General features: G+C 36.3%; 1 protein-coding gene across 1 annotated transcript in view; it reads right to left on the reverse strand.

The window, feature by feature from the left end:
* The window catches only part of LOC126469699 (apolipophorins), a 738,135-nt gene that overhangs the window by 615,180 nt on the left and 106,014 nt on the right, over positions 1-16,941 (reverse strand). Inside the window, exons 12-13 of the mRNA XM_050096873.1 lie at positions 4,625-4,798; positions 4,400-4,509 (exon numbers count right to left, since the gene is read on the reverse strand). Of these exons, the coding sequence (XP_049952830.1) occupies positions 4,400-4,509; positions 4,625-4,798 (284 nt within the window). The remainder of the gene's footprint in view (positions 1-4,399; positions 4,510-4,624; positions 4,799-16,941) is intronic.

Consider the following 16,941-nt stretch of genomic DNA (forward strand, 5'->3'; position numbering starts at 1 on the left):
ACCATCTCAGCAACTATTTGTCAATCTCTTCAACCAGTTACTGGAAAGTGTTAGTGTAACACCTAGACAATGTAACAAAAGGAAACAAGTGATGTCAGAAGAAGGCAAATTAATGTTCCACATGTTAGCTCCCGTGCAATCTCACATGGAAGTGGCATGATGCAGGCAAGTGTAGTGAGAAGCACATTAATTTTTTGTACACGGGTATTACAACAGGATACTCCAAGTGTATCATGTATCTTATTTAGTGATGAACACACATTTGCCAATTATGGCCAGTTAAACTGTTAAAACATGCACTGTTGGTCTGTCAACAATCCCTGTTGGCTTTTTCAGGTGGAATATTAGTGTCCATGAAGGTAAACACGTGGGGTGGGATAGTGTACCATAAGTTCATTGGCCCATTTTTCATAGACAGAACACACAAGTACTGCACCCATCTAATAAACCATCTTCCATTTATGCTATAAGATGTTCCTTTGCAGACTAAGAGGAACCTGTGGTACCAACATGATGGCTGTCCAGCTCATATTGCAAGATGTACAAGAGCATTTCTTTATGAATTGTTTCCAAATCATTGGCCTGGACACAGAAGAACTGTACCTTGACCTCTCCATTCCCCGAATTTGATGCCTGTAGACTTTTTCTGGGGGGAAAGCTGAAAGAAGCTGTTGACAAGGATGTAAAAACAACACCTGATGATATGCAGTGGTGTATTACTACAACCTGCTTAGATAAATGGTTCAAATGGCTCTGAGCACTATGGGACTTATCTTCTGTGGTCATCAGTCCCCTAGAACTTAGAACTACTTAAACCTAACTAACCTAAGAACATCACACACATACAGGCCCGAAGCAGGATTCGAACCTGCGACCATAGCAGTCGTGCGGTTCCAGACTGTAGCACCTAGAACTGCTCGGCCACCCCGGCTGCTCAGACATCTCTGCTGGAATGGTAACACATGTGCAGCAGTAATGTACCTGACTCGAAGCATGTATAGCCACTGCTGGTGGACATTTTGAACACAACCTGTGATTTTCAATTGCCGCATTACCGGTCAGAACCCATGTAAGTAGTATATGCACTTGTGTTGTTCTTTGGTGTGTGCTACCACAGCCGTACAGGTCTCAGTGTACAAACTTTTCAAAATACAATATCTCATAAATGCCTCAAGGATCAGGAAATAGTATTCAAAAATAGTGAAAACATTGAATTAAAAGATGAAACTCTGGCAAATTACATTAATAATTACTTTTTAAGTGTACCAGTGTCATTAAGTAAAAACATTACTAAACATGAGAAATTAACAGCCCCAAAAGTAGACAGTAGTATGTTGTTAACTCCCACAAATGATAATGAAATATTAAAGGTGATAAAGAGCCTAAAATCAAAAATGTCTGCAGGTGTGGATGAAGTGCCTGTGTCAATAATAAAAAAAGTTGCCCAACAAATTATAAAGCCCCTGGTACATATTGCCAATTTGTCTTTCAGCGAAGGTGTGTTTCCTGAGAGGTTGAAAATCTCTAAGGTTAGACCTCTGTTTAAAAAAGGAGATCCATACAAGGTAGAAAATTATAGACCAATATCCCTTCTCCAATCATTTTCAAAAATTTTAGAGAAATTAATGAAAACCAGACTCATAAATAACTTAGATACTCACAAACTTCTAAACTGCAATCAACATGGCTTTCGCTCAGGCCACAGCACAGAATCAGCTATCCATGCCTATACCAAAGAGATTGTCAGGAGTCTCAACACTAAAAAATGTGTAGTGGGAATTAACTTAGATTTATCTAAAGCTTTTGATACAGTAAATCACAAAATTCTGTTAAACAAGATGGAGGCAATAGGTGTAAGGGGAGTTGTGAAGCAGTTGTTTGAATCTTACCTTCAAGATAGAACTCAGGTGGTAGAAATAATCGCAGAGCATAAAAATCAGAAAATCAAGTGGGTCTCAGATGCAAAGAAATTGGAAATAGGTGTCCCACAGGGCAGTGTTCTCGGTCCCTTATTATTCTTGCTTTATATAAATGACATAAAAAATCCTAATATTTCTACCAAAATAATGTTGTTCGCAGATGACACTAGCATAATTATAGGTGATGATAAAAAATCATTAACCACCACAACTGATATAGTCCTGAAATATATTCAACATTGGTTTAATGCTAATGAGTTAACACTTAATCTAAGTAAAACAAATTATATACAGTATGGCAAAGCAACTCAAGATATGGAACTCCAGTTAAAACTAATGGATAAGAAGATAGAGAGTGTACAATCCACAAAGTTTTTCGGCATGCACATTGATCAAAATTTGAGCTGGAAAGACCATCTCAAGTACTTATCCCACAGGCTCAATTCGGCATGTTTTGCATTGAGGATATTATCTAGAGTATGCAGTACAGAATGTACTAGACTAGTGTATTTTGCTTACTTTCAGTCCATCGTGTCTTATGGCATAGTGTTCTGGGGTAAAACTAAATCAAGCTTAACAGATATTTTCAAATTTCAGGAAAGAGCTGTACGAATCATAACACATAACTCTCCAAGAACTCATTGTAGGCCCCTTTTCAAAGAACTGCAGATACAATACCATCACTGTATATTTTTAAAAGCATTCTGTGTACAAGAGCACATATGAAAAATCTACGTACAAATGAGGACTGCCATAACTATAATACTAGAACTCGTAAGAATTTGTATGTAGAAAGGGTAAGGACAACACAAACCCAAAAGCATGTAAGTTATTTTGGAATAAAACTCTACAATGCTCTGCCAGTGTACATGAAGGCAATAATAGATGAAGTAAAATTTAAGACTGAACTTAAAAATTACTTTTTAAGCAAAACTTTCTATGACGTAGATGAGTACTTTGATTGTGTGTAAATTTATTGCCAAAAATTTTAATTTGTATGTCTAAACTTGTACTTTTAAAAAATGCCTTGAAAGTGATATTCTATTATTATGTCTGTAGTACTTGTACTAGTATGATAACTTTGTTGTGACAATTCCTACATCATGTAAATGATATACAGGAAGATAATAAAATGAAATGAAATGAAATGACTCACACTAAAATCTCGCAATAAACGCAAATAACATTCTCATGTACCGTACTTTTAGTTTGTTCATGTCAATAGGCATTGTTCCATTAAGAAAAGTGTATGTTTGCACTTCTGTAAAAACCACACATCAATAGCACTTTCCATTTCTGCAATATATGTGGCGTAAGTTTTAGGTGATTCACCCTGTATATCACTGGCTTAAGCACACATTTGGATGTAACAGGCATGTTGTTTACTTATTTCTTGCTGGTTTCTACAGTTAGAGTGATCATACTGCCATTCATGAATACTTCTTTTAGCTCTATAAGACTGACTTCACAGAGGTGGCATAGTTCCAGGACAATTGAAGTTCTGGCTGACAATGCAATGAACTACTGGGAAAAGGTTACAGAAGAGCATGCAGAAGATGTAGAATTTGGAATAGCCCTTGATTCACATTACATAGCTATTATTTTTACACTTTCCAACACTACTACAGTAACTGATGGTAGTCCGGATAACACAGTGTCAAATGGACCAATGGGTAAAACATATAATACAGATGCTGCACGTAAGGTAGACTGATTGCATGTGCCTGAAGAAGCATTTAATGAAGCAGGTAGTACATTCTGCCATTTACTTCTTCACAGTGGTTTGCAGGGTATAGATGTAAATGTACAGTAGATGCAGAAAGTCATGAAATTGACTTTTATACTGAAGTGACTACAAATGTGAATTTATTTGCCGGGTATAAAGTTGGTCATGCATCCCAGTCCTTTCAAAAGTATCTTCCTTCTGATGGCATATGTTTACTATCAGAAGCTAACATTGCTAAGTTCTTGGAGATTTTTTGTTTTTTTTTTTTCAAACTGTTGTGACACAGATTTTGTGCTCCTGATTTATATTAGTATGAATATATACCACCCCAAAACTCATGGTGGACTTAGAATTAGATAACAAATTAAGCAGTTTAATTACTATTTCAAAAGAGCACATCCTGACATGTATTTTGCTGTTATGCTGGATACAACATTTTGCCACTTAAAAGTTTAGTGACTTCCTTTTCCAAGAAGGGGAAAAAATAATTGAAAAAAAATAAAACAATGTATTCAGTTATGTCTTAAAATTACATTTGTGCTGATACTAAGCTATACTTCAACTTTTTCACATTGAGTAAAAATTGATAGATGTATGCACTGTACAGCCCTACTGTAGCTCATAGAAGCAAGATCTAAATGGAGCTGTGATTTATTTGTAAAAGTATCAACATTTTATCACACAACAGATAGCTAACAAGATACAGTATTGTGAACATAGATCATGAACGAAATAATTAGTGAGTTACACATACCTCTAAGATGTTAATAGAATGTCCAAATAAATCAACTGTCAAGTTTAATGATCCTGAGCGTGGAAGGTAAGACCGTGGGGAAAAAATAATATTTCCTTCATAATTTCCACCTAAAATGAGATTTTTACAATTATGTTATAGTTTTCAAAAGAACAGATTTCATAACAAATAGCACGATTTACAATAAATTGAGATCTAATCTGCTACATCTCTGACATTACTTACCAACATTATATTCATCAACAAATACTGAGCCTTCATAGTTATGAGAAAATTTCCTTATATCACTGCTGAACTTCTTCCCTATGTCAGTATCTTGTAGTAAACCTTGAATTTCCACCCTGTTTGGATTAGATGACTTCAATAAATTTTTTAGGTGACTCCATACAAATGACCCCACTGTAAAAAAAGTAACCTTATTTTGATACTGTCTAAACAAACAAGAATGTTGTAAAATATTTTGTGAAATTTCTGTATTTAATAAAAATGCTTTTCTTGTTTACACTTTATGGAGAACTTAAAGTTCTGAACTTGACTTCATTGTCAGCAACCATTTACAAAGTAAAATTAACAGCAATAGCAGCACTTGGTCACTAAAATAGAGTCTTTTGACCTAGGTTTCGGCACTGCTATGAGTACCTTCATCAGAAATAAAAGTCCCAAATTGGCATGTCATGTATTAATCTAAAATCAAGCAATAAATTTTTAATCACAAAAAGCTTTCTTTCTTGATTTTTAGTTTGATATGTGACATGCCAATCTGAGTGTTTTATTTCACACTCATAGCAGTGCCGAAAGCTAGGTCAGTAGACTTCTTTTTTGCAACTGACAGCTGCTATTGCTACTAATTTTATTTTAATTTATGGAGAACACTCATTAATTTGATATATTGATTCATTCACACATGCATCATGTTGTATATACTATATTATGAATGACAACCTGTAGGTTCGTAGAATGAGGCAAGATGCATATTACCACTGATATCAAAGCCTTGTACCATGTAATGAATTTATTATCAACTACCACTTGTCAAAATTTACACTTTTGTGTTTACATAGGCAATAAATAAAACATGGTAACACTTAGCAGAAAAGCAACTACTTTGGAAAGACTTTGGAAAGAAACCTGCTTCTCCAGTTACACTACTCCAGTACTTCTCAACTGCACTATTATGTTTCTGTTTACATCCTGCAGCTTGTTTTATGTTGGGTCTTTATTGATTATTTTAAAGTTTTGACATAAAATACATATAGTATGTTGCCAGACAAGTCAATGTGCAATATTTTTTTACTTGTTATCATGAACAGATATACATTTGGAACTGTACATAACCACATACACATTTACAGAACATAAGAAAATTTAAGTAAACTTAATGTCAGCTGTGCCTTCACTCAAGATGGTAGAATTAAGACGAAGTTTGGTCAGCTGTCAAACATGAACCAGGAAGCAAATTAAACAGTCAAGCAACACAAAAAATAAAATAAAAACATTAATGTTACGTAAACATTTGTATCTGAGTGACATATGATGCATACACACACATGGTGTTGTTGTTGATGATGATGATGTTGATGTTGTTGTCTTCAGTCTGAAGACTAGTACTATGCAGTTCTCCATGCTAATCTGGCCTGTGAAAGTAACTGAATAGCTATTACAACTACTGCAAACTACATCCACTTAAACCTGATTACTGTAGTGAAGCCTTTGTCTTCCTTTACAAATTGTATTCATACATCCCATCATTATCAAATCAACTATTACTTTATGCTTCAGTATGTGGCCCATCAACAAACTACTTCTTTTACTCATGTTGTGCCATAAATTTTATTTCTCCCCAATTTGCTTTATCCAAAACAACCATCTAATCTTCACATTCAGATATAACATGACATTTCAGAGGCTACAATTCCCTTCACAATAAGAATGTCAATCAAAACACTTTCAGCCATCTAAATTTCCAGTTTTACTTTATTTTTGGAACCAGTTTCAGCACTGCACTAAGCCATCTCCAGGCCTGTATGTAAAGGCAATAATGATAACAATTTAAGATACATAAATAACAAAAGAGACAGTGTAAAGTTTAAGAAATCAAATTATATACAGTGATATTTTGGGTAAACTATGACATAATTACATATATTTTGTTCTGCAACACATTTATGGCTTCTCGTGTCATAGCTTTTGCCCTCATAAGAATCTTGTCATAAGTATCTTGATATCCCACCCCTCATAATCATGTTTTTAATATGTGACAAGTGGATCTGATCAATATTGGAGGTTCATTTAACCAGTTGTTTTTCTGGTTGTAGGTCACACATACCTCTGTCATACCATACATAGTGGCTGTAAGTCATATAGAGGTATGTGTCTTTCATTGTTCTCATTGTAATGAATTTGTTTCTGATTTACTGTGTATGTATTGCAGCACATGTCTTTAGACTTACTTCATAGTTTATAGTTTGGTATATCACCTAGCCACATCCCTGCCTACCAACAGACTTCTCAATTTCATGATAATGTTTGTTATGACTTTTTCCAAATGATATTTTGATACTTCCTGCTTAGTGGGAATTCATTGTGTTATTACATTAGCTTTACATTTTAGTTCATCAAAATGTTTTTTTACATAACTTTATATTCTTGTTTTATTAGTTATTAGTTAGGTAGTTAATGTGGGGTTGACCTCCAGCAAATGGCTTTATGTTTTATTACTATATGACAACATATAAATGAATATTTTACCTTTAGATTGCACTCATCAGTATACAACTGTGATTGTTTTGCTTCAGATTATTCACATGTTTTGCCATCAGCATTACATACTGGTTATTTGTCAATATGTGACACCATGGTTATCAATGAATAACATGTAATTTTGACCTCCGATTAGGTGGTTCTCTTTTACTATTATATGACATGTATATATATTTGGTCCCCTAGTTTACATTAATATACTGTGCAACTTTTCTCTCTTTTTACTCCTTAATTTATTTGTAACTTTGATGCCACTCCCTGTACAGTTGCTTTTTATTATGTTTTTACCACATATTACCACTGTATATAATCTGATTTCTTAAATTTTACACTTCCCCATTTGTTATGTATTTCACACTGTTATCATTGTTGTCTTTACACAGGGGACTGAAGATGGTGTAGTATAATGCTGGACCTGGTAGCAAAAATAAAACAAAACTGGAAATTTAGATGGCTGAAGGTATTTTGATTTGACATTTTATAGTCTACTGAACAGCTAAAGTCCTGTAACCATCCAGTATAAGGATGGACTTACAGAGACAATTACCTTCTTCTTTTTACTGTTTATGATACACATTTTGTCTCCATACAAGGCTACATGCCACATAAATACTTTCAGAAAAGACTACTTAGGACTTAAATTCCCATTAAATTTTAACAAATTTCTCTTTTTAGAAGAGTGTTTCTTGCTATGAAAGTTTGTATTTTATATTCTCTTCACCTCTGACTTAGTCAGTTATTTCATTATCACCATTTAGCTTTTGTTGCAGGAAATGAAGGTACCCATTACCAATAAGTCACGCTAGTAGGAAATTTGGCCCTATGAACTGCTCACCAAAGTCACCTGCAAACATTAACAGAAAATCTCTGCTGATGTTCCTTCTCAATGGTAGTGTGTAGGTTCTCAAAAGCCCAAATGTGCTGTCTTGGGTAAAGCAAGCATCATCTATAAATCCATGCACATGGAACTGTGGATCATTCCCACATTGCACTGGCAGTAGGCAACCCTATCTGGAAAGTTGGATGTGGCTGGAGTTTGCACACTTTGAGAAGAAGGAATCTATATCACAGACACTTTTTGACTTTAGTAAGGCATTTGACTGCACTCCCCATAAGATGCTCCTAAACAAGGTCAGTAAATATAGTGTTGGAGCACTGTTCTGGCAACCCTCTAATCATATTTTGAAAACAGAAGGCAGATTGTATCAGTACAAAGTGCACTATCATGTGAATACAAGTTGGAATATGGTGTGCCAAAGGGATCAGTAATGGGCTCCCTCCTGTTCCTAGTGCTTGTAAATGATTTAAACTCTCATGGACAGTACATGCAATTTGCAGATGATGCAACCCTGTACTCGAAAGGAATTGGTGCCAGCAAGACTCAAGAAGAAGTAGATACTTTGTTTGATGCTACAACAGAATGGGTTGTTACAAACAAAATTTTAAAAAAATGAATAAGAAATAAAAAAAAAAGGATTCCTAAAAAGTGCACGAACTGTGAAGTTTCTGGGGTTCATGCACATATATGTGACAAAGCGTCATGGGTCATACACCTGCTGAGGAAACTGAAGCATGTGATAACTGATCAGTATCTGCTGATGGTATATTATTCACTGTTCCACAGCCATTTCAGCTATGGCCTAATACTATGGTGTCACACTACAGTCTGCAAGAGAATTCTGCTACTCAAAAAAAAAAAAAAAGAGGATCATAACATCAAGCAGGAAACTGGACCACTGCAAACCCCTCTTCACATGTCTAGCAGTGATAACAATTTTCAGTCAGTATGTCTTCACCTGTCTCATGTACAGGGTGACAATTATTGACTATATGAAATAAAATTATTATAACTTCTGAACAGTTTGTGTTAGGATGTTCAAACTACAGTGTTGGCCAAGGATCATGATAGGAATTAGTATGCACTGTATGGTTTGGTTTAGTGACAAAGCCCACTTTCATTTGGATGGGTTTACCAGTAGGCAAAATTGGCACATTTGGGGGACTGAGAATCTGCGTTTCATGATTGATAAGTCTCGTCACCCTCAACAGGTGACTGTGTGGTGTGCAATGTCTACTCACAGAATAACTGCTGCAATATTCCTCAATGACACGGTGACTACTGAATGGTACGTGAAGGTTTTGGATGATTATTTCATCCCCATTATCCAAAGTGACACTGATTTCAACAAGATGTGGTCCATGGAAGATGGAGTGTGACCCCATCAAAGCAGGAGAGTGTTTTATGTCATGTAGGTGCACTTTTGGGGCCACATTCTGGCTCTGAGGTACCCAAAGACCTCTGGCATAGGCCTTGATTGGCCAAAATATTCTCCGGATCTGAACACATGCAACTCCTTTTTGTGGTGCTATATTAAAGACAAAGTGTACAGCAATAATCCCAAAACCGTTGCTGAGCTGAAAACGGCCATTCAGGTGGTCATACACAGCACTGATGTTTCAACACCTCAGAAGGCCATGCAGAATTTTGCTATTTGTCTGTGCCACTTCATTTCCAATGATGACAGGCATATTGAACATATCATAACATAAATCCAAATATCTGAACTGACGTTTATATGTCGAATAAAGTGTGTGCATGCTGTAGTTTGTAACTAATTTTCATTTTTTCCATATAGAATAATTTTCACTCTGTACCTGAAATAAAATCGTGAAACATTCACCAACAGGAGTGACATCCACAATTCTAACACATGTGGTATGAAGACACAGACATCCCAAGCTGTTGACTATGACATGGGACAGTTTTCCAGCAGTAGCTATTAAAATATTCAAGCACCTAAACACTAAAATACAGTTTTTGGACTTGGTGAAATTTGGAAGAATGATATCACAAAATCTATGCCAAAAACCACTGTACAGTTTAAATGAGTTCTTTGACAGTGGAACAGCAAATTGGACTCCCTAAAGAACGCACTGCCATATGAAATGAAGTAAACATCTACTTTTAAAAAATTTCTGACTCTATATGTCATTAAGTATTATGCTATACTTATGCAAATTTGTTCTGTGTTGTATGCACACTTATGCTAATTTGTTTCTTTGTTATGCAAGGGGGCAACCAAAAAGAAGCAAAAAAAAAAAATTGTTTTAAAGCTATATATTTTCAAATTGTTAACAAAACAATCTTTTCCTCTTCAAAATACTCTCCATTACAACTAAAATTTGTCCCACCTGTGCTTCCACTGTTTGAAAGATCTTCAGAAATGGCTGACAACTTCTCCATTGCTTTTTTTCTCGACTTCTTCAGTGTTGTTAAATCGGTGTCATTTCATGCTCTTTGTCATGGGTGGCAATAAGAAAAAGTTGCACGGAGCTGGGTGAGGTGAGTAAGGTACATGGGGCAGTGGAACCATGCCATCTTTAGCCAAAAACTGTTTAACAGAGATGGCTGTATGTGCAGGTGCATTGTCATGATGGAAAAATCAGTCTCCTGTCTGCCACAAATCAGGCCTTTCTTACGAACACTGTTGTGCAATCCTCTTAAGACTTCCAAATAAAAGATTTGATTGATTGTCTGACCTGGGGGAACAAACTCTGAATGAACTATTCCCTTGACATCAAAAAGCAAATCAGCATTGTTTTGATGTTTGATTTGACTTGATGACATTTTTTTGGACTGTGTCGTGATTATGTCTTCCATTGGCTTGCCTGTTTCTTTATTTCTGGGTCATAACCATAGCACCATGACTAATCACCAGTAATGGCCTTTAACAGAAAATCTGGATCAATTTCAAACTGTTGTTTCAAAGCATGAAATGTTTCAACCTGACACTGCTTTTGATTGTCAGTCAAAACTCAATGAACAAACTTGACAGCAACCATTTTCATTCCCAGATCTTCCACTAAAATTCACTGAACCAAGGTCCAAGATAACCCACTAATCTCCGACAGTTCATTGATTGTCCATCGACAGTCTGTGAGTACAAACTCTAGAATTTTTTCAATATATTCGTCAATTTTGGCAGTTGATGGATGTCCAGAATGAGGTTTGACATCAATAGACATGTCACCATTTTTAAACTGAGCAGACCACTTGTACACTTCAATTTTTCCCATAGCATCATCTACGTAAGCTGTTTTCAGCATTAAAACATTTCCAGTGGCATTTTTGCCATGTAGAATACAAAGTTTCACAGGTGCACATTGTTGAATTAAATTTGCCATCACAAAAAATGAAGCAAGTACAAAACAGTGTTAGCAAAAACAATTAAACAGAATGAACCAGGTCAACAACACAGGCAGCACTGAAATTCCAATGAGATGCGCTATACATGCCTAGAGTCAGAAAAGAGTACTACACCAGCTCCATCCGTGGCAATATTATTCTGACTTTTTTTGGGTACCTCTCATAATGCTTGTGTAATCTTAACCTTGTAATTCTGATGCAGTCCATCCAGTCTTGACTGATGAAGAAATAGCTAAATGATAATGATATGCATACAACTGCCCCTCATGTAATATCTGATATACTATGGAGAGCAAAAATCATTCTGCTGGAGCAATCCTTCTAACACTTGTGCCAGGTATTGCACCATGTCTTGCAATACTTGCCCCTCCATTCATGGTGTCAACACTCTTCTTGGGGCACCTGCATGTTGGATGGTGGGTTTAAATAAAGCAGTCTCATGCAGGCATTAATGGGACTTCACGAACACTGCTGTATGGCGGTCTTCTCTGAGGATACACTTCATGATACATTCATACTGCCTCCCATGCATTGTCATTAGTACTCCAAAACATGAAGTTGATGTCAGTCATTTCTTCTTTTGAAAATGTGTGGGGAGCCATGGCAACTGCTTCACGTGCTAGAAGTTCACTGTTCACGATAGAAAATGGTACCTGGAAAATAAGTCTGCATTTATGCTGCAGCCTTGGCATTTGTGTATCACAGGAACTACCCAAAAGTTGAGCTGTGACTGCTTGCTCTGGATCACTCTACACTTCACAGCAATGAACTTAACATACTCAATCAACAGACAGGAATTTGCTGGCATTGAAGCTGCACCTTAAATGTAGCCTTGTGCATATGTCGTATCGGAGATTAATAGAGTCAACACAACTGCTACACATGGTACTTCGATTTAATATAAATATGACAATGCTTGTTTGGTTTATTACTTTGACTGTACAATTTTTACATATGCTTATTCGACATGATTAGGAAATTGTGTATATTCTGGTCTGAAGATAGTCATTACTGAGTGAAATGAGTCAACTGCAATAAAAATTTTGGATCTATGACTGAGCCTGTGAGACTACTCCCTTTCATATAACAACAAACTGTTAATCCAGATATTTCTATGAGTTAACTGTGTTGGCTATTTTCTGCATTTTGGGAAGTGCATAGTTTTACCTTTCTGGGCATTTAGAGCAAGTTGTCAATCTTTGAACCACTTTGAAATCTTATCAATATCTGACTAAATATTTTCACAGCTTTTTTTCACACAGTACTTCATTACGATAATTGCATTATCTGCTAAAAAGTCTGAGGTTACTATTAACATGGGCTGTTAGCTCATTAATTCAAATGGACTTGACACAGTGGTAACACCACTTCCCATCCGATCACTGAATTTAAGTGCGATAAGGTTTGGTAAACACTTGGATGGCTGACTGTCTAGGTCTGCCGAGCACTATTGCCACATCTTGATTGATATGAGAAGTATGGACTCCAGTCATGGAAGCTGTCAACAGTCAGGAGAGTGGTGTGCTGACCACATTCCCCTCCATATCTGTATCCAGTGACACCTGTAGGCTGAGGATGGCACACTGGTTAGTCAGTACCATTGGGCCATCAAGGCTTGTTTGTATGGAGTTTATTTTGTTTGTCAGATTGTTAATACACAACATGAACAGCAAGGGTCCTCCAAACACATTTTCCAGTGGCAAGTCTTTAATAAGTTTAATATCTGTCAATGACTATCCATTAAAGATAATATGCAGCATACTCCCTACCAATAAGCCCTCAATCCAGTCATACATTTCACTTGATACACCACAGGTTGGTAATTTTGATAATAAACATTGGTGTGATAGTGAGTCAAATGCTTTTTGGAAGTCGAGATCTACTGCGCCTATCTGACTGACTTTATCTATGGCTTTCAGAATTTCATATGAGAGAAGCACTAGTTGGGTTGCACATAGCCATTGTCATTGGAACCCATGCTAGTTGGAGGTAGGAGTTCACTCAGTTCTAAATACCATGTGTAAGCTTTGAGGATGTTCCAAGATTCTACATCAGATGGATGTCACAGATATTAGATGGTAGTTTTGTGGATCACTTCTTCTGTCCTAGGATATGTATGCTATTTTGTGGTTAAAAGAGTGGGTAACTCAGTCACAAATTCTGTATACAGTCTGATAGGGGATTCAATGGGGCCACTGGGCTTTATTGTTTTAGCAATTTCAACTTTGTCTCAATGCCATTCACACTAATGTCTATTTTACTTATCCTTGCAGTGGTGCAAGAATTAAAGTGGGATTTTCTTTTGCAAAGAAACATTTGAAGATATAGTTTGACATGTCTGCTTTTTCAGTTTCAGTTTTTGTCATACACGAGTATCCTGAGACTAACTTTCGTGCCCCTAACATCCTTCATGTGTAATCAGAATTCCTTTGGGTTTTGTGAGAGATCTTCCTATAATATTCTGTAACAACAGTCATTAAAGGTTTCACAAATTATCCCTTTGACAATCAAAGTTTAAAAGGAGCCTGAAAGACTTACTAGTGGCCAATTCCTTCTACTCCATTGACGAATTTTTTAATAGAAACAAATGATGTACTGTACATATTCATACTATTAGTATTGTCATTTCAGCTTTAAAAAAAAAAAAATGTTCCACATCCACAAGGATCTCCTCAGCATGGATCTATGGAACGAAAAACTAATCTAATCTAATCTAAAAGATGTTTCATTCAGTGTCTGTCCATATATATGCCTATTCTTTGTTTCACACCTATTATGTGGTAGTCTCTGTTTCTTTAGAAATTTCTTTCTGATAGTGCAAAATTCATTTTAAAAAAAGACAGCTACTAGTTTCACCAGTATCCACTGTCACAATAAAAGTATAATTAAACGTTTCTAAATTGTATTTAACTAACACATTTCATACTGTTTACTAGTTAGATAGACATGATCTAAGCCAAAATTTTCCAAGTTATAAACTTGTAAAAACCTGACCAAACATGCCTGATAAAGTAAATTCTCTAAAAGCAAAGGGATTACAAATTCATTCTTCTAAATCACTACAAAAACAACAACCACTGCAGATAAGACCTTTGTGTCATTTTTCGTTTATACACAGCCAATCTCACATCCTTGACAAATTTAAAACATTCTTTAAACTTAATTATTCTTTTGAAACTGACCATGAGTGAGAAATGTGGGAGCTGTTATAGGGTAGTGAGGAGAGGGATTTGTTGCCAATCTTTGAGGAAATATTTTCAAGGGGTGGGGGGAGTATGCAGTAGGAACATTTTGATTGGGGAATAGGAAAGGAAACAAGGAAGGAAACTCATAAGGATCAAGGGAGATAGGGGGGAGGAGGGTGTTTGGGAACTGGCAGCTGGTAGGAGGATAGGAAGAAAGAGAATGTGATCTGACAGTTTATCATCAACACCAAAAACAGGTATCTACCACTGCCAGAGTTAAGTGGAGAAGAGTCTCAGGTAGAACAAGGAGCAGGAAACATGCAGCACACTTCAACCAAGGCCAAGAAGCCTAGGAATGTACAAAGTGTTAAGAAGAAGAAAGTGCTGCTGCTAGGTAGTAGCCATGGGCGAGGTGTAGGCCCTTAGTTACAGGAAAGTTTAGAGGCAGCATACCAGGCCAACAGTATCTTCAAGCCAAATGCAGGGCTAAGTCATGTGATAGAGGAGCTAGGGTCTTTATGTAAGGACTTTACAAAAGAGGACCATGTGGTGATAGTGGGTGAGATGGGAAACAGTTTGGACAGGGATGGGGCATATGACATAGGTGGTGACCTGGAAAAGATAGCTTCCCTGATTCATGGCACAAACATACACTTTGTTGAGTTGTTCTGGTGTAATGATTGACCACACCTTGATGGAGCTGTGAGGTGAATTAATGTAGGGTTAGGGATGGCTCTGAGGACAGCCAACTTTGCTCATGTTTCTCTGATGCCCGTCGGGACTATCAACAGATGGGGTTTCACTAGGCATGGCCTACACCTAAACAGGACTGGGAAGGGAAGACTAGTACAGCTGATTCATGAAAGTATAGGGGGTGGATCTCAGGCCACACATGGTCAAATACCTGTTGTCATAGGTAGGAAAAGTAGGTCTTTCTTAGGACAAGTCCAGACAACAGGTTTACCTGTCAAAAGAGTATCTCCAGCAGTTTAAAAAACACTGAAATAATTACGCACAAGACAGATTTGAACACTTCTAATATCACACATACCAGATGTCACAAAGAAAAACAAACCATTGGAAAGAGTAACATGAGGTGTTTCCCAGACTTAACAATCCTCCATCAAAACATGCGATCAATAAAAAATAAAATGCAACTATTAGAAGTTGACCTCCAATCTTTGAGCTGCATAGTAGTTTGTATTACTGAGCTTTGGTGTAGAGACACAGAAATCCAACTTGTAGTATTATAATTGTATGAAAAAGCAAACTCTTACTGCAGAACCACTTCAAGGGATGCAGGATCATGCATTTATATCAGAGAAGGAACACAGTTCAAATCAAGACATGACCTCAGTACTGTAAGTGAAGACAAACACTTTGAAATATCTGCTATTCAATTAACAGGGATTTATATCACCAAGAAATTAATCATTTTGTGCATGTATAGATCTCCCAGTGGTAGTGTGGACACTTTTTTTTATACATTAACAGAAGTTGCAGATAAAGTCTCAAGTATAAAGGTCAACATAATTCTGTGTGGGGACATTAACATCAACACTAATATCATAAATGAATCCAGAAACACCTTCATAAACATCCTTCAAAGTTTTGGCATGTCCCTATCGGTCAATAGTGCAACAAGGGTTACTAAAATGTCTGCATCAGAAATTGACCATGCGGCCACAAATATGGACAGGGAAAAATGTGATGTAGCTGTAAAAGATCTCGGACTATCAGACCATCTCTGTCAAATAACAACAGTAAAATCAGGCATCGAATCATTCCCTAAACTACAAACCTATAAACAACATCGATCAGAAATCAAAATAAAAGATTTTTCAAAAGAGCTAGAGAAACAAAGTTGGGATGCAGTGTATAAGGAAACCAATGTGATAATGAAATTCTCTAAATTTTCCTCATTGTTTAAATTGAACTTTGAAAAGGCATTTCCAAAGGTATGCATGTCTGTATCAACATCTCACAAAAACAGATGGATAACAGCAGGTATTAGAAAGTCCTGCACACCTCAGTTGCATGAAAAAGATTCACAATGATCCAGAATTCTTAAATTTCTATCATAGATACAAAAGGATCTATAGGAAGATGCTGATTGCTGCAAAAAAGTCATTTAATGACAAAATAATATATAATGCACACAATAAAGGCAAAGCAGTCTGTGATGTTATAAAAAAGGACAGGAAGAGGCAGACAAATGCAGAATAACATACTGCTAAGAGAGGGAGATAAGGTAATTAATGATCCACAACCCTTAGCAAACTATGTAAATGAGCATTTTTCAAGTGTTGCAGAGAAGTTACAGCAAAAATTCCCCAAAACAAATATAACACCTGTAAATAATGTTGCACTAAATACAATGATGTTACTTC

This window comes from Schistocerca serialis, chromosome 3 (genome assembly GCF_023864345.2).
Source record: "Schistocerca serialis cubense isolate TAMUIC-IGC-003099 chromosome 3, iqSchSeri2.2, whole genome shotgun sequence".
In the NCBI taxonomy this organism is placed as follows: domain Eukaryota; kingdom Metazoa; phylum Arthropoda; class Insecta; order Orthoptera; family Acrididae; genus Schistocerca; species Schistocerca serialis.